Source organism: Scleropages formosus, chromosome 7 (genome assembly GCF_900964775.1).
Source record: "Scleropages formosus chromosome 7, fSclFor1.1, whole genome shotgun sequence".
NCBI classification, from domain to species: Eukaryota; Metazoa; Chordata; class Actinopteri; order Osteoglossiformes; family Osteoglossidae; genus Scleropages; species Scleropages formosus.
In genome coordinates this window covers 22,504,671-22,530,878 of record NC_041812.1, presented here as the reverse complement: position 1 = coordinate 22,530,878, position 26,208 = coordinate 22,504,671, and the positions used below count along the sequence as shown (strand labels likewise).

General features: G+C 49.4%; 1 protein-coding gene across 2 annotated transcripts in view; it reads left to right on the top strand.

Annotated features, from left to right (window-relative positions):
• LOC108926181 (protein CBFA2T3-like) overlaps nucleotides 1–25,704 on the top strand; it is a 35,598-nt gene extending 9,894 nt beyond the window's left edge. The window contains exons 2-12 of one of the 2 annotated variants that reach the window (XM_018738741.2): nucleotides 7,827–7,973; nucleotides 9,877–10,118; nucleotides 10,833–10,922; nucleotides 13,269–13,450; nucleotides 14,811–15,091; nucleotides 15,501–15,586; nucleotides 19,485–19,620; nucleotides 20,263–20,331; nucleotides 21,161–21,214; nucleotides 22,463–22,653; nucleotides 24,306–25,704. In XM_018738741.2, the coding sequence (XP_018594257.2) occupies nucleotides 7,853–7,973; nucleotides 9,877–10,118; nucleotides 10,833–10,922; nucleotides 13,269–13,450; nucleotides 14,811–15,091; nucleotides 15,501–15,586; nucleotides 19,485–19,620; nucleotides 20,263–20,331; nucleotides 21,161–21,214; nucleotides 22,463–22,653; nucleotides 24,306–24,686 (1,833 nt within the window). In that variant the 5' untranslated portion in view covers nucleotides 7,827–7,852 and the 3' untranslated portion in view covers nucleotides 24,687–25,704. The remainder of the gene's footprint in view (nucleotides 1–7,826; nucleotides 7,974–9,876; nucleotides 10,119–10,832; nucleotides 10,923–13,268; nucleotides 13,451–14,810; nucleotides 15,092–15,500; nucleotides 15,587–19,484; nucleotides 19,621–20,262; nucleotides 20,332–21,160; nucleotides 21,215–22,462; nucleotides 22,654–24,305) is intronic. The other variant, XM_018738742.2, reaches the window with a different exon arrangement.
• Nucleotides 25,705–26,208: the final 504 nt, after the last annotated feature.

Sequence of the window (26,208 nt, the reverse complement as noted above, 5' to 3'; positions counted from 1 at the left end):
AAATAAAGCGCTTTTCTGCAAACAAACGCTGACAGATCGTACGCAAATAACCTAAAGCATGTCTGAGGGCCAGGTCCCGGTCACATGTGTCATATCAGATGCATCATGTCCCCGTAGAGCCACGGCGCCCAGCCTTTTTTTGGCCAAGGGCCGCCATCATTGCTGCGAGATGGTTCGAGGACCGTGCGTGCGTACTCGCAGCAAGTGACATGCTGAATCTTAATGTCTCGAGTGAAAATTTATTTTAGCGAAATTAAATTTTAAGTGCAGTGCATGTTGAGGTGTGGGTGTCTGTGACTCTGTTGCCATGCGGTTCAGTACAATGTATAGCGTTCATGGTACCTAAAGAGCAATATATATGAAAAAATTTGCAGATGTTCCTGCTGTAACATGCTGGACACCACTGCTGTAGAGGATATAGTTTTCGTGCTGTTACACCGCTCTGTGTCACCCTTAGATCGCTCAGCCTTAGATCCATGGCTTACCTTCCTACATTAAGACTAATGGCGCTGGGTGACGGGATGTGATGTCACTGCTCTCACGGTAAATTGCGGTGTTCTCTCTGGCACGCCGTCCGCGTTTGTTTGCGAGTCCTGTCAGCGCGGGTCCTCGGGAGAGCCCCGCTCCGAATTCCCCAGCCACCCCTTTCTCTGCCTGTTTGCAATTAACAGAGTAATTAAAAGCCTGATGATCTAATTGGGGTTTGGCGGATCTGCAGGTGTTTTGATGGGGGAGCATGTTTTACGTGCTCAGAATAAACAGACTCCGTCAAGGTTCATTTCTGGCTCCGTGTTCCTTTCCCGTCTCTAGCCCGTTTCGGAAACATTTGGCTCGCGGCGCTGTTTACGATCAAAATATTAGCGCGCTTTAAGAGAGGATACGCCGCGAATGCAAATGAGGCCGAGCCAACGTCACCTCATTATTTTAACTTTAGGAAATAATTTCAAAATGACTTTCGTCTGAACTTTTCCCCCTGATTTCGCGACACCCTGCGGCCACGCTCTCAGATGGCGGAGCCAGCCTGCTCCTCCTGGTCGTCACCGCGGAGGGACTGGCTCAGGGGACCGGAGCTGCGGCGCTGCTGCGGCCCCTCCTCCCGCCTCCCTGGAGGCGGCGGCAGATGTGCCGGTGATGGGTCTGTGCCGACGGCGATGGGCCCCTGCACGACGTAGATGACAGTTGCTGATGTTCAGGTGTGCGCTGTACTCACAAGCCCCCAAAGACCCATCAGGGGGACTGTCCTCAGGGTTCAACTCACTCTACAGACTTGACACCAGTACAGAGAACCAGAAAAGAGATTTATTTATTCATTTATTATTTGGTTACCATTATTATGCTTCATCCAGCCAATTTACCCAGCAGGCACATACCGAAAAAGAAAGCAAACCCCGTTCTGGGACCAGTTACCTGGGAGCAGAGGTTACAGAATAGCATGTCCTCGGCCATCACGCTTCCTTTAATACTAATGAACGATGCAACGCCTCAAGTCCACAGCTCCATATAACATGAAAGATCAGGCCGGCATACGCGGGGATACGCAAGAACCAGGCCCGAGAACCACTTCTTGCCAGTGGGCATGTCCTTCACTGCAGCTTTTGTGTAAGAGGAACAGGATTTCCTTCTATCGGATCTGGTGGGAGGAACAGACTTCACGGATTGCGATCGTGGTGACTTTGTATTGAAAAAATGTAAAAATATCATAGGAACGCATTGAAGTAAAAACATGGGAAACCTCAAATATATCTTTTTTTCTTACTGATTACAGCTGAAGTGCACGGCTCATTGTTATGGTGTCTTAGATTTCCAGTAACTGCCACGAAAACAGATGCGCGTGGACGGAGTCCGTCCACGGACGCGTCTTCGTCCAGGTGGGACGAACCGTGGCTCCGGCACCAGTCCGCGTCCGATCGAGAGCCTCTCATTTTCAGCTGCGGATGTGCGAGTGGGAAATGGAACCGGTGGGGAGCCCCCCAGGCTGGGTGCGATGAGGGGCAGCTGCGCTACTGGTCCCCCAGCAGGGTACCTCCCTGTTCCCGCAGTCTCCTGCTGTACTCAACGCAGGGGGGGTGTCACCATTGCCCTGATGTGCTGGGAAAGTGGGAAGCTCACTCTATGAGAGGAGTCCGCCCAGGGATCTGGCCTTGGCACGGGCAGTGCAGCGGCATGTCAGGAATACTTTCCTTTATTTAGGAATGGCTCTGGGTCCAGGTCTGCAGAGAGCGAGTGGGGGCAGGGACCCAGGGAACCAGAGAGAAGGGGAGAGGAGGAGCTTCAACAAACATCTGGATTTCATTAGCGGCTGCTGGAAGAATCTGAAAAAGAGGTTCTTTCGCCTCCCCCTTTAAGTGGTAAGACAACAGATGGGCAGTAGACGAGCGGGATTACCGCACTTCAGTCCAATAATGTGGGCAACAGCAAGTCTGTGTGACGTGGTGAAGGTGCCTGCAGAGAGAGATGTCTCACAAGGAAGCTAGGCGATCGTCGGTCTCCGAACAGGAACCCATCTCAGATTTCCTTCTCCTCTCCCGACAGTTGCGCCCCTGAGCCGAGCTCCTGATTTTTCTTCCATCCCTCCAAGTCATTACATAAGACGGTGGCAATAAACTTTGCGTGAAATGAAATCGTGGAGGAAGCGCAGATGCCTGCGTGGTTATTAAATTCGTGTACGGCTGGAAAAGACGACAGCGAAAATACGTTTATCTGGGCTGGTGCCACGCTCTTGCGCTCATTTGTGCCTAAATAAGAGTAACTGATCGACTCTCTGAGAATGGCTCTTTACTTTGGTTGGTTGGAAAGTGCGGTCGCCGTGGCAACACGTCAGACGGCTCGCTCATTGGCCACTCGGTACTAATAAGCGTAACCCTGTCTATTTCATAGAGCAGATCAACAAACAGCTCCCAAAATCTGTGTAGCGACAATGCGAGCTGGGCTCTGGACTCTTTTTACTTCTCTGCCCCCTCTGTTTGGTGCTCCGGACACATCTGGAGAATTGGAGCGCTCTGTCTCTCCACAGCTGGCCCGTGTGGCTGAAGCGCCCTGCATGTGCTCTTACTGCGGTTTCCATCGTCACGCCTGGAATTGTGACCATCACCTCCGGGTCCATTCTGTTTCCAGTTGAAAAATCCTTATAGCTCCAGTTGCCTGTCGCCAGTTTACGTAATTCTGTTCGGTCTGGTTAAAGGACTGGTGACATCTGTCATTCAGCCGGATTGACAAAAGTGGGGTTCCAGCCAGCCAGAGCAGTTAGCGTATATTGTAATCCAGAGCCTTTTAATCATTTCAGATTCCATTACTCGTGTGCGGCAGATCACGAGTGCGCCGGGTCCGAGTCGTCGGGAAAGCGGAGATCCTCCGCCGACGGCCCCACTGCAATCAAAATGTCAAAGTGCAGAGGTGGTCTGCGGGAGATGGGTGCCGTTGCTCTCTCCGTTGCCCACGAGGTCAAGCGATGGGCAGTGGCAAGGCTGGGGTGAACGGCGTGGGTTTCGGACGGGGTGGGAGGTGGAGGGGGGTCACGGAGCCGCGGTGGGAGTACTAATCCCAGCATTTTGATGTGAGGCCAGTGTTTGTGTGGACGCCTTGGCGGCCTGAAGGGAAGCAGATGCTGGCAGGCAGGCTGATGGGCACTGAGCCAAAACAGCTGGGACAAATTAAAAACAACAGCATTCCTGGAGACTGGGGGAATTACAGAGAGAGAGAGCGGGAGGAATGGAGGAGGGGATCGTGGCGGAGAGGGGAGCCCATCTGGGCCGAGAGAGAGAGGGGAGCGGATGCTGGAGCGAAGGATCGGGAGAGCCCCCCTGTCCCGTGGTCTCCGAGCAATCGGTTCTGGCGATGAGCATTTCTTCAGGAGGTGCAGCGTAGTCACCGGTGTGGCCAGGAGCCGTGCGAACTGCGTGAGACGAGAGCGAACCGTTGGCTTCCGTCAGAGTGTGTGCTTCCATGTGACAGCGCATCTCGCCGAAGCTCGAAATCTGTTGAAAACGGCAGGACCCGCCGCTCGTACCTGCGGCGTTGTCCTTTCGCAGCTAAAATAACTGCAAGACATCCGAGGAGGGACGTTCTGCCCGCAAACTGTCTGACTTCGTGGTTCAAAACTCATAAAGGCTGTGGTGTGGGAAAGGAAATTTCCAGATTAGATTAAGGCTGGTCACATCCTTAAGGAGCACATGCGGGTACTTTCTGGGCAAATGCGGTGTTCTTGATTCACGGCAGTTCTCCGACCGGGCCGCCCGCCTTGGCGGCCCTGGGAAAGTGCCCCAGCTGGCTCCCATGCTTCTCGGTCTGCAATCCCCCTGCGCTGAGGCTTCCTGTCCTTCAGGACAATGGGAGCACAGATGGCCCCAGATGGTGTGTTGCGGTCGTGGACCTTCTAATGTATTACAGTGGGGAGGAAAAAAAAAAAAAAACCTCGGTGTCCTACCCCCATCCTTCCGACGGGTCGGATTAAAAAGCTACCCGTAATCCCTGGCAGGTGGTTGCCACTCAAAATGCACTCGCTCTCTTCGTCCAGAGCTCTGGCCCCTTGCTGGCCCCCGCAGCCGCAGCCCCCCCCCGACTGGATTGGACCTCTTAAAAGAGTCTGCATGGTGTGTTTGGTTCGACGCAAACAAACAAACAAAATAAAAAAGCGAAAAGATCAAGGGCCAACAGTTGCAATTGCTTGTTACGTCACACCAAATTTTGCAGTTAATCAGCCGTACGACACTGTAAGAGGCGTCCTTATTTGCGTGCTCTGACAACCTCTGAAAAGTCACAACTTTAAAAAAAAGAGAAAAAAAACAAAAAAAGATAGGGTTCGCTTGTAGCCGGGAACTCATTGAAAAGGTGGTTTATGAGTACGATCTCGCTCTCCTCCTCTACGGCTGTCCGGGTGGCTTTAGGCCAGTCCATCTGTGGTTTCTGTGTATCATTTTCTTTCTTTGAGATTCGGGACATGAGGAAATGTGAGAGGGCATGTCTGACAGCGACGAGTAAAGCTTTAACAGGTGTCATAACCGGAAGTTCTTCTTACCGCCACGCAGGAACACCGGCGGCGTCACGAGCTAATAGGTGGAAGCAGTTGGAGCGTTTTTCAGATTTAGTGAATTGTTCGCATTTGTCAGCTAGACATTGCTTAACGGGATGGCTCAGAACAACAGCCGATTCCGCGTGGATATCAAAAAATGGGTGGTAAAAGTAATCTTTGTACCCTGCTTCGAACAAAGGCTGGCTGTCAGTGTGTTCAGGGTCGTGGCCCGCTGACGTATACATTACGCTTCCCCATTTAGCTGACGCTTTTCTCCAAAGCGGCTTGCAATTATTTGCCTATTTATACATACATGTACAGTATAGTTGGGTAACTACAGCTGGAGTTGGGATCTGAACCTGCAGAATCGGGTCTAAAGGCAGCACCTCTAAGCTCTACGTCAGCAGCTGTGTAGAGCGAGAACTCTGACCCCTGCAGCCCGGTTGAACCCGGCGACCTCCAGCGCGGAGGTCTTGTTGTCCGTCACTCCGCGCCTCCTCGGCTGCGGGCCAGGTCCACTTTTAACCCCTCGGTCACCGCGGCCTTCTGCAGCTGCCGCTGCTCGAGGTCAGGGCTCTGCGGGGGACGTGTTGAGGCTTAGCAGCTGCCCCGTGCACTTGGTTATTTTTGTGCAGTACTTGACTGTGGCAGCAGCAGAGGTGTCAGATGGAGAGCTGGGGAGATGTTCTAAAGATACAAGAGGGTGGGGGGCCTGCGGTGTCACGTTAGAGGGTGTTGTGGTTGTTCTCCTTTAAAGACCAGCATGGGCTGCGATTCTTCCGCAGCCCAGTGATGAACGAATGGAAGTCAAGTCATCCACAGTAAACATGTGAAGCACCTGTCATAGACAAGTCTGTGAGACACTGTGGTCTCAAGTAGCCTAGAGAGGTGTTGATATCATTCTTACGCTGAGTATTTCCATCGGTAGTGTCCGCTGGGTTTACAGGGAGGTTTTTGTCTGTGTCGGCCTGAAGGAGACACATACCCCCCTCTATGTCTTCTGCAAAAGGTACAGTCCACCAGGGGAACAATAGTCTTTTTTTTTTTTCTTTTTGGATGATTAACAACAGAAGAGCAGCAGTCGCAGCCACGCAGACAAAAGAGACAGAGACGTTTCGTCGAGAAATAATAAATACGTCCGCATACATAGAACAAGGGTAGGAAGTTGCGGGATTTCACAGTTCCAGAGGTGTGTCCATGCATTCCAGATAATTATTTAAATATTAAATGTTAATTTTTCTAGCAGAAGAAAGTTAAACACTTTGCTCATATGCATATTTACAGATGGAACTTTAGGTGTGGACCTTGACAAAATAGACATCCTTAGAGCAATCAGATTACGATGCATAATTTCGAATTTTGGGTTGTGGTTGAAAAATAAAATAGAGCGTGGCAAATCAAACTAAAGACTTTCTCAATGGTTTAGTGAACACTATCCCAGTGGGCTTGTATCGGAGCACCACTACTTTAAACTCACTCACACATTGCCCTGGTGACGGGTACCACTGTGCGCCTTGTTCTTCAAAAAGACCTATCGTTTTCATAGACCCGCTCCATATTTTTCCCTCTTTGTTTTTACTGTAGAAATTTACGCAGCGTACAAAATTATGCAGAATTATTAGGTTAAATTTTTTCCTGTTCTAACAGAGGTTAGAGGGGTGCAGTGGCGCAGCGGGTTTGGCTGGATCCTGCTGTCTGGTGGGTCTGGGGTTTGAGTCCTGCTTGGGGTGCCTTGCAATGGACTGGCGTCCCATCCTGGGTGTGTCCCCTCCCCCTCTAGCCCTGCGTTGCTGGGCTAGGCTCCGGTTCGCCGCAACTCTGCTTGGGATCAGCAATTTTGCTCAGTGTGTATGTGTAATTGAGGTTAAGCATTCCACGTGAAGGTACAACTGCAGGGCTTCTGTAGCTATTAAACCAACACATTTTTCATTACAAGTTCACATTTTGAACCATTACCAAGTGGCTTAGCGTTTAAAAGGTACGCTCTGTAAACCGAAGCTGTCACATAGCATCCACCTTTTATCTGCTCCCAGAAATGACTGGAATTACCAGCGGACACACAAACCGACAACGCGGAATTGCACTTTTATTACCGTCGTTAATCATATGCAGCTTATAAAATTAGTGCCGTTTGGACAACGGTTTGCAACACGAGTCATTTTCGGACAGAACCGTGGGCGTGCTGGACTCGTGGAGGATTAGGAGAGGGGACAACCCCGTGTGTGCGCTTGTGCGTGTGTCTGCGACACTGACAGGACACGGAGCCCTTGAGCTCCAGGAAAGGCGATGCGGTCCTACTGTTGCCCAGGCGCAGCTTGCCTTGTTTGGTCCCGGCCAGGGGGCCCCGGCTAACATCGGCGAGCGGGCCGCCGTGACGGACAGCGGCACGTCCAGCTGCACTTGTCGCAGGCCATCAGCCCGTCTGTCCGCTACCGGGGTGTCTCGGGGTGGGGGTGCGAAGGGAATGAGAGGGGACGGGCAAGGCAGGGAGGGCGGCGACGCATGGCAGACGGCAGCTGCTGAGCGGGACAGCAGGTGTTACTGGAAGCTTCCAAGAGCACAGATAGGCCTTTCGTTTACCTTCTGTCCTCTGTCCTCTGCCTCTCACCTCCAGTCCTTGCCCTCCTCCCGGGAACCAGAGGACCTGTACTTATACGCTCTTGCAGGGAATGCATAAAGCAGCACACATCATCAGAATTTGGAGAAATTCACAGAAAAATTAAGAGGGGCACCGCAATGGATGTTATTTTCATCCTGATGTCGCCTGTCATACGCACTTGACTGCCCTCCTGACCTGTTCGCACCGCTCTTCCCTCAGGTAATAAAGTGCAGAAGGTTGGAACGATGCCAGATTCACCCGCTGATGTCAAAACCCAGCCAAGATCGACTCCGCCCACTATGCCGCCCCCTCCCCCCGCAGTAAACCAGGCTTCCAGTCGCAATGCCTCGTTCACTCCTACAACCAGTAAGTTGCTATCTTCTTGGCAAGCCCAGTGATCTGGTGTGAAGAAGAACTACATGGCGTAACAAATGTATAGGTTTAAAAACACAGACACACACACAAACACACAATCAAGGTACACCTCTATTGAGTTAAAGAAATTTGGATTTGGATCAATGTTTTGATAATCTTCTCCAAGAATTCTTCAGTATGAGTTTTTTTTCTAAATTTTCTTCGGCAGTAATCTGTGTACCTTATTAACAAAGAGTACTTGTAATGAAGTGTAGAAAATTGTACCAACTGTATTTTTCCCTAATGCTTAGAAACATATGCTTTTCAAGATCACAGTAACAGTTAGACTTTATTGTGTTGAGTAAATGCCATGAGGTAAAACTGGATGGGCTGTAGTAAATGATGCACCTGTAAGCGTTAAGCTAGTGTTTGGACCTCAGACATGCAGATATTTGTAAATCGGCTTGTCGAGTGTGTTTGCACGTGCGTGTTTGTGTTTCTGTCCCTGACTCAGTATTTCTTTGGGGTTTAACAGGTGCAGACATACTCCCCCTTTCTCTGTGGTATTCCGCAGTTCAGTAAGCCACTGTTTATTTCCCTTGTGGCTGTATGCAAATGAACATGGGTATATGATCTTGAAAGGCACACGCGTGTGTGTGTGTGTGTGTGTGTGTGTGTGTGTGTGCACCCAGGTGGCAGGTGCCTCCTGCAGCTGCCCGTTGCCCAGGGTGTGGTTCGACCGTCCCCTGGTGGTGTGCCGCACAGCGCCCTTTGTTTACAGACGGTAGGCTCACGGAGCCCATCAAACCAGTTTCTTCCCTATATAGCCACGGCAAGCCGTGTTGTTTCACCTGTCGCTGCGGCCGACAGCGTTGCCCGCACTCCGCTCTATAACCAGGGCGCAAGTGGTGGGTCACATGGCTGACCAACATATGTCCGTGCCTGCTGAAGACCGTGGGCCTGAGTCGAATGGTAGACAATTTCAAAGAAAAGCCCATTTCACTGGCGCAGGAATACTCAAAAAACAAGAACAAGAACTAAATGATTAGAGTTTCAGCTGAAATTAGCCAGGGTTTACATTTAAAATCCTTTCTTTTTCCATTAATTTATATATATTTGCTTATTAATTGAGTTGCTTTGTGCTGGATGATCAGTGCCTTAAATGTCATATAAACCCCCCTAACAATTACATAATATGCCCAGCTGCAGTATTATTACACCATGTACATGTAAACAACTGGGTGCACGAGTTCTGCATCTGTTCTAGGAATTAGATTACATAGGTCATTTAAGACACCATTGAGGGAATAACTAAGACCTCAGTCATTTTTCCTCAGAAAGGTGCGCTTGAGAACGCAAAGGAACTGCAATGAGTGGAAGGGGGAGGGGATTCCGAACCCAAAAGCTGCAAATCTACTTTCAGCTGGTGGACATGTGCGGCGACCAATTTAGCAACACACCTGCTATCAGAGTAGATGTAGCGCAAGCCACAAGTCTAATTTTAGGTCCTCTTTAATAAGTTCCTCTTATAGCTGTGTTCTAGTGAATGGGTGAGAGACCCGGGCTGTAGAGGAAAGGCGCTGGGGGCAGCCAGGAGAGAGTCAGATGGTTCCACTTGTGAAGAAACAGCAGAAGCTTCTGAGCTCAGAGGTTCGGTCAGACCAGGATGAACCCTTCTTGAGTCAACAGCGGCAACAGCAACGTTGTGATCAGAAGCATCCTCTATCTTTGACTTCAGTGCGTATTCTGGTCTCAACGCGTGTGCCTTCTCTGTTCTATTCTCAGGTGTGCCCCCTGGCACCAACCTTGGCCCTATCAGGAATGCGTGGAAAGTCACAGGGGTGGAGAGATAGATGGCTGCATGTGGGGCAGATGCAGGTTCTGATGGCAACCTCCTCTCCCTCTGTCTCCACAGTGTTGAACGGGAGTGGCCACTCGCCCACGGCACTTAACGGGGCACCTTCCACGCCCAACGGCTTCAGCAATGGGCCCGCCATGTCGTCTACGGCCTCGCTGTCGACCCAGCAGCTCCCGCCAGCCTGTGGTGCGCGGCAGCTTTGCAAGCTAAAGCGCTTCCTCACCACGCTGCAGCAGTTTGGCAACGACATCTCGCCTGAAATCGGGGAGCGTGTGCGCAGCCTTGTGTTGGGTTTGGTGGTGAGTCTTCCACCGAGCGCTCCTCAGCCACAGAAATGGCCCGATTCATCCCTGGGGGCGGTTCACATGTTTGTGTTTTCACTGATGCGTCAGCTATAAAGCAGTCACTAACTAAAAATTCTGAAAAGGACAACTGCAGCCATAATGGAAGTGGAATTGCTCATACTTACAGTCGCATATGTATTTATCTGACGCTTTCTCCGAAGCAACTTACAGTGTTAAGCCTCTTCCGGCCATTTACCCATTTATAAAGCAATGTAATTCTTACTGGGTCAGTTCAAAGTACATTGTTCAGGTTTGTTACAGCAGGAAGTGGGGCTCAAACCTGGACCCCAAATGTGCAATGTGGCACCTCTAACCACTGCGCCACCTGCTGCCTCCAAGCAACGAGAGCTCTGCTAGCCGACTACGGACTTCCATTGAACGTCGACTTGTCCACCCTGCGGCTATTATAGTTTATAGATTGCTTAGCTTTTATCAGAACTGACATACAAAAACTGACCCACTTACCTCAATCAAGTAAAGGTATAGCAGTAATAAGATTTCAATCAAAATTCTTCAAGTTATAAGTCCACATATATAACTACTACACTACCTGCTGCCCCTTGCTACATATTTTCAATGTGAAGATGGTGATAACATCACAGTTCATTGATATCCATATTTAGTGCAATAAATATAGGTAAAAAATTGTTTCTCTATTTCTGTCTACAGAATTCAACTCTAACTATAGAAGAGTTTCACTCTAAACTCCAGGAGGCCACCAACTTCCCCCTGCGTCCTTTTGTTATTCCTTTCCTTAAGGTAAGTGTGTGCTGAGTGTGTCCGGGTGCTCCTGCTGGCCATCACCTGTGTGTGGAGGTGTGCCACAAACAAGCTGGGCAGGCAGACATCGGCACCATCTCGGCTCCTGCCACCCGCTCCCTGTCGCGGGGAACTTACCGAAGCGTAACAGATAAAAGAGACAGACCCCGACTGCAGCTTGCTCTGCCTGGCACCCTGAGAACGGTCCATATGGCAATCATTCGCAATTAATTAAATCCGGCACGCCGGTGTTTACTCCGAACCTGGCTGCACGCAATCTTGGGGGAGAGCAGAGCTGAGCCGAGTGACGTTGAGCGGGAAAAGGAGATTTTCTGACAGATGTTGACAGGCGGCTCATGTGTGCCGTTTTTCCGTGGCGCCGATGTCGACTGGTTAATCCCTAGCTGACTGTTGCTGCGAACCTCCATGCCGAAGGCTCCCTGCCGTCCGCCACCTCTCCACGCTCTCCCCCTCCACGAAGTGCTAGACCCCATTTAGCAACGCAACTGCACCCAAGCAACGATCATATGACCAGCAGCACAATAAAAGACAGTGGTAGCAGGCGCGGTGGAGCGTTTCAGAAACTGACTGTAGAGCGTGTTGGGCGTGATGTCAGCAAACAGCTTGTACCTCCTTGTCCCACAACGATGTGTGTTCAAAGAAGCGGTAACCCAGGTGGGATGAAGGAACTAGCTGGAGCCTTACTTGTTTTTCCTCTGGACCAGCATCTGTACGTATGTGGCTGGAAAACACACCCACACATTTGGAAGTGACAGACACACACACACACACACACACACACACACGCAGAGCCTTAATGAGAACTCTGTTTATCTGTTCAATAAAGAAAGGCTCCCAGGGCATGTTTCTGGAAGCCACAGTATGTAGTGTGAACTCTGTAAGAGAAGCAGCAGGGGAAGAATAGGAAATACCAAAGCAGTCTGCTTTTTGAGAAGCTGTGAACTTGGAGATGCGTACTGCTTTTTGACATTCTGGAGAGCTACTATCCATTCATCATCCATTTCAAAGCCCTGCATTAACCAGCTATGCCCACAAGTGCTCAGAGTGTCTATGTTTTTCTGCCAGGCAGCCTGTGTGCGCTGGTCTTTATCTCAGACTGTTCCCTAGCTCAACAAGTCCGTCAACATATGGACTATGCTTTGAAGGTCATTTACATGAAATACAGCATTTATTACATTCTAGGTATGAAGAACTAGAGGCACCAGATGCGCAGCCACACCTTGTTTGATGGAGTTACTTCATCCTGTAAAGTCAGTGGATTCCCGTTTTGAGGGGGTTGAATAACTGGCGAAAAATAAGTTCCTTGAAAAACATTTCACCTAAAATGAATTTGAATACAAAAATGAAAAGTCTGTTTTGCATTACAATGATAAAACTAATAATTTTATATATCCTGTATTATCCAGTAAGTTAAAACTGGTACCATGACTTATGCAGAAGAGTGAAACGATTTAGGACTGTCAGTGTTACTTCCAGATTGCGACTTGTAAACCACAAGAGAAACACTTTGTTTATGTTAGTGTCGGATTATTCGTGTTATAAAAGCTTTTATCATTTAAATTGAATTGATAATTACATGTTTATGCACCTTATTTCTAAAAATTAGTATTAAATCTGCTGTGAGTTAGGTTTACCGTAATCAGTATTGGGATTGGTTGAGACTGTCCATGTGACAGGAAGTGGAAAGCAGGAAGTGTATTGTTATGGAAGAGCCATGGTGTCTGTGTGCATTGAGAGCGAAACATATTGTAGCTGTGATTAGAACACCTGTTGTCGATGTACATTAGGCATGATACCAAGTAAAATGTAATCCACTCATTGTATTTTTTCTCGGAGATGTGCGTTGCTTTGGAGAAAAGTGTCTGCTAAATGAATAAATGTAAATGTAAATGTAAAAAAAATGCCATTGTACTGTATAACAAGATCATTGTATGAAAAAACTGTCTATATTCAGAAAAGTAAACAGTATTTCATTGACGGGACCACGTTTTACGAGGGAAGGTTGTACTTTGTAATTTTGTAAGAATTTTAAATATAGATTTTACAAAACTAATGTATTATTTAAAATAAGAGGTTGGATCAAATCTGCATACGCATAGCCATTTGTAGAGTGTGTTCCAGACCACTGCCCTTGCCAGTGCTTCGTTTATTAAAGATATCCTTGGGTGATAGGTTGGTGACATTTAGACACTGTCTACTGTCAAAGCAATTTCTGGAGGAATGTGTCAGACATCGACTTTGCTCTTCATTGAGTGGGGAGGGGAAAACTGTTCTCCTGTGCTGTGTGTCACCGTCAGCCCCCTGTCCCTCTCCACCCCACTGCAGGCAAACCTGCCCCTCCTGCAAAGGGAGCTGCTGCACTGTGCGCGCATGGCCAAGCAGACACCTGCGCAGTACCTGGCTCAGCACGAGCAGCTGTTGTTGGACGCCAATGCCAGCTCCCCCCTGGACTCGTCCGAGATCCTGCTGGAGATCAACGAACATGGCAAGCGGAGGACCCCCGACAGGTACCGGGACAGCCCTGCACCCAGCCCTGCACCCAGCCCTGCACTTAGCCCCACCTCTGTCCCAGCCCTGCTGCTGTGTTTCGCTGCATTATTCTGGGTGATTTTCCAAAAGCAGACAAATCCACAGTGTCTGCGTGGAGGGCCTACATGCACACGCGCGCACACACACACACACACACACACACACACACACACACACACACACACACACACGCGCGCGCGCACACGCACACACACACCAGATGTCTCCGGCACACAGAAAAGAGGACAATTCCAGATGCTCTGGATGTCATACAAGAGGCATGCTCAGATGGCCGTACCCGGAGCGGCCGTGCTCGTATTTCGGGCCACGGCGAGTGCGATCCCGTGTCCCTGTCACAGCCTCTGAACGTACCGCATCGAGGGGGAAAACTAATTGTAATTTAAGATGCATATAATCTCTTCCCCTCCCCGAGTTTCCCTGAAGCTGGCCATATGTCAGGGATGTGTCCAGATGGTGGCTTTCTGAATTTCTGTTTGTACTGATCCAGGCTGGCCGGTGAAGGCTGGGCGCAGTGTTTTAGGCTCTGGGGAAGGAGGGGGAGTGGGCAATTCGTCAATAATCCACACACCTTGGTGGTCCCACTCGACCTCACAGTGTCGATGCTGTTGATCCAGCTGTTGCCTTTAACTGTGGGTCATGGTATTTTAGCTGCACCCCGGAAAGCACCTTGCTTGGGCCATGGGTGTGGTGGGGCGGAGCCATGTGCTTTTGTTTCTGTCTGATAGCTGCGACGACTGAACAGGATTGACCTCAGAGTTCCCGCCTGTGCTGAGATCGGCCCTTATGGAGATTAATGCAGAAAGCTAACATTTAAACGGCCAAGATGAAGTTTTTTTTTTTTTTTTTTTTAAATCGCTGAACAGAACATCTGCCAGATGCAATACCTTAGCGTAAGATCAGCTGAAGAGACAAAACTAAGGGTGAAAAAGGTTAAAAGTTGAAAAAGGGCTAACTGCATTTTAGATGTTCAGTTTACAGATTAGGTTTTTCTCTTTTAGATATTTGTTCTGTGGAAAAATGTTAAGTGTTTCTTAGGTCTGCGGATAGCAAATGGGGTAGGGGTTAGAGCTGCTGCTTTGTGTTTGAAGTATCCAGCTTCTAATCCCATCTTCTCTACCCTTGCTCAAGGTACTGACCTTGACTTACACCAGTAAAAATTACTCTGCTGTATAAATGGGTAAGTCAGCGTAGGTAGCTAGACATTGTAAGTTGCTTTGGAGGGCAGTATTCTTCTGATTTTATTATGACCCAATTTGCATTGCGGTGCTTGGTCATGTAGGGGCTTCACTTCCAGTGTTCTCCCTCCTTTAACTTCAGGACCAAAGACAGCACCGGTGAGCGTGACAGCCTCCACGCTGAACACTTGGCCAAGCGGCCATGCACAGTGAGCCCCAGCCAGCGCTACAGCCCTAGCGGTGGGCTGCCAGCCCACCCACCCCCCAACGGACTGCCCACACACCCCCCCAACGGTTTGGGCCACTCCAGCGGCCCTGCTCCCCAGCACTACCGCCTGGAGGACATGGCCCTGGCACACCACTACCGTGACGCTTATCGCCATGCTGAGCACCGCGAGGGTCGTGACCGCCACCGGCAGACAGGTGGGCCTCCATATGTCACATAATGACCAGCGACTGGATTTTTGGTCCAAAAACCACGGGGTTACAAGTGGGCCTTTTAATAAAGAACTGGGCCAGAAGGTTGTTGGTTACGGTTTCAAAATGGAAACACCTGTTATACACTTGAGTGAAGTACTACTTCTTTAAAATGTGCCACTCAATGTGTAAAACTGTATGCTATGTAAATTTTCTGGGATAAACTGTTAAGGAAATTAATAATACATTTTATCATTATGCACTATTTTAAAAAGCTCTACGTGTGTAATGGACTTTCAGAACTTCATTTAAATATGAGGTGTGTCGGGTATGTCTGCCTCCTTGAAGAACAGCTCCCCAAGAAATGGAGCAAGGTGGGTGGTACAGCACTCACCAAAGCCTCTTTGTGTTGCAGCTGTGCATGGCCTGCGGCAGGAGGAAGTCATCGATCACCGGCTGACTGATCGCGAGTGGGCTGAGGAGTGGAAGCATCTTGATAACGTAGGTCTTCTTGGAGTCTGGATGCCCAGTTTGCATGTATTTTGAGGTTGAAAGCAGATTCCCACTTCCTAAAGGAGACCTGTTGTTGTACCCTTGGACAACATAATCTGTATTCTTTTATTATAAATGGTAATGGTTTAGATTAGGGGGGTGCGGTGGCGCAGTGGGTTGGACCGCAGTCCTGCTCTCTGGTGGGTCTGGGGTTCGAGTCCCGCTTGGGGTGCCTTGTGACGGACTGGCGTCCCGTCCTGGGTATGTCCCCTCCCCCTCCGGCCTTACGCCCTGTGTTGCCGGGTAGGCTCCGGTTCCCCGTGACCCCGTATGGGGCAAGCGGTTCTGAAAATGTGTGTGTGTGTGTGTGTGTGTGTGTGTGTGTGTGGTTTAGATTAATGCATCTTCCAAACTCATAGAAATCAGCGAATATTGATAATACAGGGACATATTAACCATTCAGTGTGAAAGAGATGGGGGGTCTTACTGGGTTTATGATTTAACAAGTGGCAGACGAGCTGGATTTTGGTAGATGGCTTATCCTCCCTACAGGGAGCTGGATGTAGCACTCAGCTGAGCTCAAGCAAGCCAGCCATTGTGTGACCATCAGCTATTGCTCATTCCCTGTTTGCTTTTCCACGGCCATACACACAAATACACACCACCAAATTGTAGAGATATGCCCATTTGGGTCACGAGAAAGGAGATTTATTTAATAGCCCTAGTCTGATTTGATGGGGAGCGTGATGGCGCAGTGGGTTGGACTGGGTCCTGCTCTCTGGCGGGTCTGGGGTTCAAGTCCCGCTTGGGGTGCCTTGCGATGGACTGGCGTCCCATCCTGGGTGTGTCCCTTCCGCCCTGTGTTGCCAGGTTAGGCTCCGGCTCCCCCGACCCCGTATGGGACAAGCGGTTCAGATGGTGTGTGTGTGTGTGTGTGATGTGTGTAGTTTGATTTGCAAGGCATTTCTTTGCATTCCCATGGACCGAATTTAGATTTGGTGCACCTCTCAATACCTGAGCGGTGCATGACCAGAGCCACCATACGGACTCCTTCTCAGTTCTAGTTTGTGCTGTGTTAAGTTTTCAAGCTCTATTAGCCCTCGTATGCTTTCTTCACCCCATTATGATCACTGGAACAACGGCACCTAACTGGACTGCACAAACCATGTCAACTTATTCACTGAGCGTAAATTCATTTTCATTAATTTCTTATGTCTGTTTTGTTCTGTTTTGTTGTTTTCTTTGCAAATATCAAATTAATAGATAAACACTGAGCGTCATATATATGAATGTTTTGTTTGTGAGTGCTTGTTCAATGTCCAGTATGTAGTAGCTGTAAAAGAGCTATTTTTATTATTTTCACTTATGAGAATTCACCTTACAATAGGTTTTTCAGGAATGAATGACCTTCATAAGGCAGGGGGAGACTATAACTCCCTTACCAGAGCAGTGCTGGGAATGGGGACTGTCAGTACACAGTGTCAGTGCTACTCTGTACTGTACAGCTACCCAGCAGCACACAGAATTGCACCATCTGCTTGTTCATAATAAAAATGCATCCATCCATCCATCCATCCATCCATCCGTCCATCCATCCATCCGTCTTCCTCCGCTATCCGGGGCCGGGTCGCGGGGGCAGCAGTCCGAGCAGAGTCCTCCAGACTTCCCTCTCCCCGCACACCTCCTCCAGTTCCTCTGGGGGAACCCCAAGGCGTTCCCAGGCCAGCCGGGAGACATAGTCTCTCCAACGTGTCCTGGGTCTGCCCCGAGGCCTCCTCCCAGTGGGACAAGCCCGGAACACCTCCCCAGGGAGGCGTCCAGGAGGCATCCGGAACAGATGCCCGAGCCACCTCAACTGGCTCCTCTCGATGCGGAGGAGCAACGGCTCTACTCCGAGCTCCTCCAGGGTGACTGAGCTCCTCACCCTGTCCCTAAGGGTGCGCCTAGCCACTCTGCGGAGGAAACTCATTTCTGCCGCTTGTATCCGCGATCTCATTCTTTCGGTCATGATCCAGAGCTCATGACCATAGGTGAGGGTAGGAACGTAGATCGACCGGTAAATTGAGAGCTTCGCCTTACGACTCAGCTCCCTCTTCACCACAACAGACCGGTACAATGACCGCATTACTGCGGACACTGTGCCGATTTGTCTGTCAACTTGCCGCTCCATTTTTCCCTCACTCGTGAACCAGACCCCGAGATACTTAAACTCCTCCACTTGAGGGAGCAACTCCCCCCTAACCCGGAGGAGGCAATCCACCTTTTTCCGACTGAGAACCATGGCCTCGGATTTGGAGGTGCTGATTCTCATCCCCGCCGCTTCGCACTCGGCTGCAAAACTCCCCAATGCACGCTGCAAGTCTTGACCTGATGAAGCCAACAGGACCACATCGTCCGCAAAAAGCAGAGACGAGATCTCGCGGCCACCAAAACAGACACCCTCCGTTCCCTGGCTGCGCCTAGAAATTCTGTCCATGAAGATAATGAACAGAATCGGTGACAAAGGGCAGCCCTGGCGGAGTCCAACATGCACCGGGAATAGGTCTGACTTACTGCCGGCAATGTGAACCAAGCTCCTGCTCTGGTCATACAGGGAACGAACAGCCCATAGCAGCGAGCCCCAAACCCCATAATCCCGAAGTACCTCCCATAGGATGCCACGGGGGACACGGTCAAATGCCTTCTCCAGGTTCACAAAACACATATGGACTGGTTGGGCAAACTCCCACGAACCCTCCAGCACCCTAGTGAGGGTATAGAGCTGGTCCAGTGTTCCACGGCCAGGGCGAAAACCGCATTGCTCCTCCTGAATCCGAGGTTCGACTATCGGTCGGATTCTCCTTTCCAGCATCCTGGCATAGACTTTCCCAGGGAGGCTAAGGAGTGTGATCCCCCTGTAGTTGGAACACAATCTCCGGTCCCCCTTCCCCTTCTTAAAAAAAGGGACCACCACCCCGGTCTGCCAGTCCAGAGGCACCGTTCCCGAGCTCCACGCGATGCTGCAGAGGCGTGTCAGCCAAGACAGCCCCACAACATCCAGAGACTTGAGAAACTCGGGGCGGATCTCATCCACCCCCGGAGCCTCTCGTTCACCGGGGTAGACTCCAACACATGACGGCTAAACTGGGGGGCTATTAATAAGCCCACACCCGCCCGCCGCCTCTCACCCTGGGCAACGCCAGAATAGTGGAGAGTCCACCCTTGGTCGAGAAGAGTGGTTCCAGAACCCAAGCTGTGAGTGGAAGTGAGCCCGACTATATCTAGACGGTATCTCTCAACTTCCCGCACCAGCTCAGGCTCCTTCCCTGCCAGTGAGGTGACATTCCAAATCCCAAAAACCAGAGTTGGCGCCCGAGGTTTGGGTCGGCCGGGCACTCGGCCCCGACCACCGCCCAAATCACAATGCACCGGCCCCTTGAATGAGTCCAGGAGCTATGTTGTCTGGGGCTATATGCCCCTGGTAGGGTCTCCCATGGCAAACAGGTCCTGGATGACAGACGAGACAAAGCGCGGTTCAAAAACCCCTTATGAAGAAAAAATCAAGGCTTTCGTTTACCCCGCCCGGTATGGGGTCACCGGGGCCCCACCCTGGAGCCAGGCCTCGGGGGGGGGCTCGCATGTGAGCGCCTGGTGGCCAGGTCTATGCCCACGGGGCCTGGCCGGGCTTAGCCCGAAGCCAAGACGTGGAGCCACTCTTCGGTGGGCTCACCACCTGCCGGAGAAACCGTAAGGGGCCGTAATAAAAAATGCAATTAATCCTTAATAAGGGTTCTACACTCTTCTTTCTGCTTTGTGATTGTACACCCAGTGCCTTAAACATGCAGAAACATCTGGAACTGCAATGTACAAAATAGACAGGCTATGCAATTCTATCTGACCTTCCACCCCCCCCAACTGTCCCCTCCAGCTGCTGAACTGCATCATGGATATGGTGGAGAAGACGCGGCGGTCCCTAACAGTGCTGCGCCGCTGCCAGGAGGCCGATCGCGAGGAGATGAACCACTGGATCCGGCGCTACAGCGATGTGGAGGATATGAAAAAAGGTAAGAGCCCTGCCCGGTGCGACCTTTCTCCTCCTCCTCTTCTTGCTCCTTGTCCACCGCTTCCAGAGAGATGCCACCCCTTGGTACAAAGAAGAGGCCTGCATGTACACATCAGCTGCTGAACCAGTACATCCTTGGTGCCTCCTTTTGGTCTGACTGCAGCCCTGCACTCGGACTCATCTCTCCTTGTGAAACTGCATCCAAATATGCTAATATTCAATCATCAGAGTAGTAGTTACAGTAAAGGGACATACAGCTTTTTGTCTATTCCTGGCCTTCGTAAATTTAATGCGTACGCAACGCAAGCGATTGTCCATGGGGCAGCAGGTAGTGGTTAGAGCCACAGCCTTTGGATCCAAGTCTGAATCCCACTTCTGCTGTAGTACCCTTGAGCCAGGTACCGGATTGATCGAGAAAAAAAATTCTCTGATGTACATAGGGGTAAACTGGTGAAAGTAGATTAACACAAAATTCTTGTGGAGAAAAGCATCAAATGAATGAAAAATGTAAAGAAAATCTCTTGAACAGGGGTTCAAATGAAAAAAAGGGCACGATTATACCATTTTAAACTTTGGATACACACTGAGGGTTGTTGATGCCCCACCCCTGTGCACATGTCTGACCTGTCCTCATCTTCTGCAGATATTCCCAGAGACTTTGTGCACAGGACACCATCAGGGTACCTGCCTGAAGAGATCTGGAGGAAGGCCGGTAAGAGCTTGGCACCCGGAGGGTGGAGGCCTAGTTACACCAGGCCAGAGGCTGCAATCTGACATGACATTAGGGATAAGTGCTTTCCATCTGTCACTGCACTGAAAGGCAACTGCATTTAGAGCCCCAGAGCCCCAGTGAAAATGCGCTAACCCGGCATGGTTGCGGTAGGGCAGCTTCACAGTGGGAAAGCGTGGGGTGTGTGAACGAGCACGATTACAAATCCTGAGGATGTCTTCCACTTTTGCAAGGTGCTCTGGCTTGGTGAGGTTTATTCATTTGGAGGGGCAAGTTTTGACCAGAAAAAATTACAACTTTCCTGCATTAACTGCATAGATGGTATTTGAACTTGATACAGACTGGGTCAGGGTTTATTTAGCCCCTGATCTTGGAGGGCAAGAAAAAAGAGGAAGGAGTATAAGATGAATACAAGATATGGACAGTGGACTGCAGGGAAACTTTTTCACCGTGCAGGAGACTGAATGAAGGGGAGGAATTCATAACCCGTCTCTGCAGCAGAGAAGTCACCTGAATGGAGTGTGGGTCTGAGTCAGGTGGATCGCAAACTGGAAGCAAAGTGAAATACTGAATGTACAGCTGAATGTACCACAGCCCAAAATGGAAGTGATGGGTGGGATGTAACTCCAGCATGTTCTTGTAAAGCATGATGTTCTCTGCTAGATTTAGCTGTAGCACAGGGAGCAGAAGGGTCGTGATCCCTGGTTGCAGTTGCGGCTCAGCAGCGAGACAAATGCCTCCGCTCTGTGAGATCTGTGCTGCGCTGTTGCCAGCGGAAATGCCCTTTTAATTGCAGTTGTTTTTCACATAGGTACTACAAGTATCCTGCACTCACCAGCACTAAAGCAACTCCAAACCAAGCAGGGTGAGTAACAGCTCCCGTCGCCTCTGGCCGCGCGTCGGTAGGCTCGGCCACCTGGTGCCAAACACACCCCAGCAGGGCGACTGTGAATGGGGGCCCGCTGCACTGTATTCTGCAGCTTTTAAAAAATTAAAAAAAATAAAATAACAAGCATAGTTAAACGCTCATAGTGAGGATTTTAAAAAGATTTTTTAAAAAAAGCTGCTTTTCAATAACAAGACCTGAAGCGAAAAGGGACCAAAGAGAGAAATAAGAAAAAAAAATGGTGATAACAGCCAAGTCCCTCCTGAATTGAGACGTTAATATCTCTGCCCCCGCTTTTTCACTAAGTGCTAATTGCTCCGGCATCTGCTCAGGAGCCTCCTTGATAAAATTAATTAAATTTGCACACTAATCTTAGCGGTGCATGAACTAAGGTTGATAACTGAGCAGCGAAGGTTTGCGGAGATGCCGCTGAAAGGAGGAAAGGAGTGGAGGAAAGGGTCCGTGAAGGAAAATAAAGCTTTTGTGGGATAAAAAATGAGGAGCAGTAGTAAGTGCGGTTGCCGGAGTGAAGCTCTCCTGCTGGGAAAAACTGAAGCTCATAGGTTGTTTCTAGGGGGTGCTGTCCTGTGGTCCGGGGATGCTTCCGCTTGATGTGTTGCACGAGGATCTGTGGAGACCCCTCTCATCCAGTGCTCTTTTCTATTCTTTGTCTTCATCGGTGTTCCCTGCGCTAAACACTAAATATTTCAGGAACAGATTACAGTGATATCTAATGAAGGGTTGTTTGCTTACCAGGGAGTCTGAACCCAAATCGTTATTTCCTAGAACCATCTGGGAATGAGTGGAAACAGCAGCATGTTGTGATGACATTTCTTTTTTACTGAAACGTGTATTTGGAGAAAATAATTTCCTGCACCTCTGTGTGTAGAATTACACCAATATCGTGTAAACTGAGGTCACCTGAGAAAGACCTTTAAAGTGTTAAGACACTGAATACTGGGCTTATGAGCAACAAAATTTTAAAAAATTATATGTGTATATATATATATATATATATGTATGCAAATGTCTTCCATTGTCAACACTCTAAACGATTGTTACTAGAGTTGTTTTATTAAATTATTAAAACCTTTTTAAATCTTGGATGATGTACATCTGTTTGCGGAGATTGAACAAGCCGAGAGTGTAGAGCGCCTTCGAAAGGGACCTGACGGCGAGTCCCAGGTGAGGGGCCTGTTTAACCAGCCTCTCCTTGTGTCTTTACAGAGGAGGCCGTGAATGAGGTGAAGAGACAGGCCATGTCTGAGCTGCAGAAGGCTGTGTCGGAGGCGGAGCGCAAGGCCCATGAGATGATCTCTGCCGAGAGGTCCAAAATGGAGCGAGCACTGGCCGAGGCCAAGAGGCAGGCCTCCGAGGACGCGCTGACCATCATCAACCAACAAGAGGACTCCAGTGAGGTGAGCGCTTCTCTGTCTCAGCCGTCTGCACTGTCTGACTCCCAACGACACATCACACTACAGATGCTTCTCTACTTATGATGGTTCAACTTACGATTTTTCAAAATTACGATGTTGCAATAACGATACGCATTCGGTAGAATCCGTACTTCGAATTTTGAATCTCTATCTGTTCCCATGCTTGCGATATGCGGTACGATACTCTCTCCCGATGCTGGGCGATGGCAGCGAGCCGCAGCATCCACTCAGCCAGGCTTGCAGTCTCTGTAGTTATCATGCACACGAGTGTAAACAACCAATACTGTGTTGAAAGCATTTTTTTGTTGTGTGTTTTCGCATCCCATCATGTCTACTCAACGCCCATGTGTGCTGTAGGCTATGGTAAGTGTATTGAGCATGTTTAAGGTAGGCCAGGCGAGGCTATGATGTTCGGTAGATGCGGTACTGTATTCTGCATACTGTATTCTTCTTCGACTTTTTTGATTTTTTTCACTTACGATGGGTTTATCGGAACGTAACCCCATCGAGTTGAGGAGCCTCTGTATTTCAGATATTCCAAAAATTGCTCAAAATGTGACATTAAATTTACTCGTTCACCAAAGCAATGCACTTGTCTGTAAATTAAATAAATGAATAAAGATGTCAATAGGAATGAGTCATCTGCAAAGTATCGATGCATTTTATGATGGTGAAGTGATTTTTCTCCAAATCAACTTACAATGTTAAGCTACTTACACTGATTTACCTGTTTATATAGCTGGGTAATTTCTACTGTATTAGGTCACAGTAAATACCTTGATCCAGGGAGCAACAGCAGGAGGTGGGATTTGAACCCGTCGCCTTAAAGTGCAAAACAGCGTCTCCAACGACTACCACAATATTTATACTCTTTTATAATACTGCGCCTATAAATTTAAAATCACATATTTAGCTATATATTTAATTACCCTGCTGTATAAATGGGTAAATCATTGCAAATAGCTGAACGATGTAAGTGGCTTTGTGTCATGGCGGCAGACGGACAGGAGACAGACAGGTAGGTCAAAGACCCAATCTCAGGTTGGTTTTATTCATACAACCAAGTTTGAAGGACAAGACAAGATCCAGGTCAGGAACAGGTGAAGGTATTTCTGGGCGTGAATGTTACCATGCAGGCAATACAAACTCGTCGTCGTAGAGAACAGGAAAAGATCAAAACAGGAGAGCAGGCAAGACACAAAGAGCAAAGACGCTGAGACTGATTGCAAGAATCCGCATTGTGTCGTTGTCATGGAGCTCCTTATATCCTGGGTCTCATTGATTAGAGACAGGTGTTGCCGGTCCGCTTGTTCCGGGGGGCGTGACACTTTGGAGAAAAGCGTCACATAAATGAAATAAATACATGAGATTCTTTAAAATATAACTCCCCTTAATAACGAACTTTAGTGTGTTTTGAGGTAGAGTGTGTGTGCACAGGGCGAAGCGAACACCACGTTGATGTTTTATGACTAAAGATGGAAGCGAGTGTCTCGTGCAAAGGACCACGGTGATGCTGACACATTGCTGAAGCCGAGCGCTGGCGCACAGCATTGCTTTTGCTTTTTCCACAGTGATCAATTTTTTCTTTTTTTGGTGGCAATGATAAATTCACAAGGGGCCCCCTGTCTCCGTAGAGCTGCTGGAACTGCGGGCGCAAGGCGAGCGAGACGTGTAGCGGCTGCAACACGGCGCGCTACTGTGGCTCCTTCTGCCAGCACAAGGACTGGGAGAAGCACCACCACGTGTGCGGCCAGACCCTGCAAGGCGTGCCTCTGGGGACGCCCTCGTCCTCGTCGTCGTCCTCCTCCTCCTCATCCTGCTCGTCCTCTTCCACGGCGCCCCCCACACCCTCAGAGAGCAGTCCCCCTGTGCCCCTGGTGCTCTCTGGCCAGGCCGTTGGGGTTGGAAGTGGAGCGGGAAGCGTTTCCAGCAGCCCCAAGGAAGCCGGCTCCAGCGGTGCCTCGCGTTCCACCACTCCTGCCACGCCTGCCGTGCTGGATGGCGCCTCCCGCTGACCTCAGCAAGAAACCTCGGGGTCTCCGTCAAACCCTTCCTCCCAAGCTTTAGCTGGTCCCACATCTGGTTCTGCATCCTTCTTTAGCAACACGAAGACCACTTTCAGCTGACTCCTCTAACTACACTGCTTCCCAGTGAGGCAAACACTCATAAACATACCACACACACACACACGCATACGCACACAGCAGAGACACATTATTAAAAACATCTTTGGCTGCCTTCCTTGTGCCCAAGTTAATATTAAAATGGAGAACTGTATAGAGAGAACACAGCACCACTAACTCCCAGTCGGAGTGAATGTTATCTTTGTTACGCTGTTGGCCTGTCTAACATTCGGCTCCTGTGTTCATGGTATGTACAGTACATGGGTGTGCATGTAGCCCATAATAGCTTTTCTAGTAGCAGAAGAGTCTGTGGCAATATAAAAGTGAGCCGTCTGGGAATTAAACTAGACAGGAGGAATGGCTTTTGTGGACATCAAGCACCCCCCGTAATTCACACTAATATTAAACTTTGGGAGAGTCTGAAAGAACAGATTCCTTGGCGCATCTGGAGCCATTTCCTTGGGAACTCTTCTTTGAGACAACTTGCCATTTTTGTGCAGCATCACTTTCATCTTTTTTTGCTTTAAATAAAATACTAGTCCAAAAATTTTCAAACGAGAGCGAGAGAAAAGCACGTTAACTACCTTGCTAGAGAGCCAATAAAGTCTGCACCGGACTCACCTCTCTGATGCTGATGTTGAACCCAAATGAACTGAGTAAGTACATGAATGAGCAAACAAAATAAAACACAATCCAAACAATTCTTTAATTATTACACTGCCAAAGTTACGAGGAGAGCGTGGGGAGTGTTCATCTTGTAACCAAATGCAAGCCACATGGGCTCCGGCGAGCATCGAGACGAGAGCGGGACACGGAGCGGAAGGACACGCTGAAGAGACGGAGCACATCTGCGCAGTGTTTGCAGCGCCGCTCACACGACGGCCTACAGAACGAGACGAACAGGAGACCACGTGGGACTTTGCGTTTTTTTTTTTTTTTTTTTTTCTTTTTTTTTTGGTGTGTGTACGGTGATGGAGTACAAGAGGCTAACCTCTGACTTTCTAAAGAAATTTTAAAAAAGAAAAAAAAGGGCCCTGGCGCCTGCGGTTCACCTTGAGAAAGAAGGGTCCATGGCAGCACCCTGTCGCCAGCCGGTTTTTGTAGCAGAAGCAGACCTATGACCCCCCTCCCTTCTCCCTACCTCTTCCAAAGCGCGACAAGAGCCGGGGGACATGAACCCTCGTTTGCCGAGCTCTTTCTCTCTCTCTACCTCCCCCTCTCGCCTTTCCCACATCCCCCTGCCTGCTTCCGATGCCCCCCCCCCCAGCCCCGGGATGACAGCTCACCTGTACATATTGGTTTGTATTTTTCAAATGCGTCTTGTCGCTGATATTTGCCACCGCCACCCAGAAATACGTCTACGCCACCCCTGAGAGAAGATGGCTTTTTCTTGTGTCACACCAGGGCTGAACTT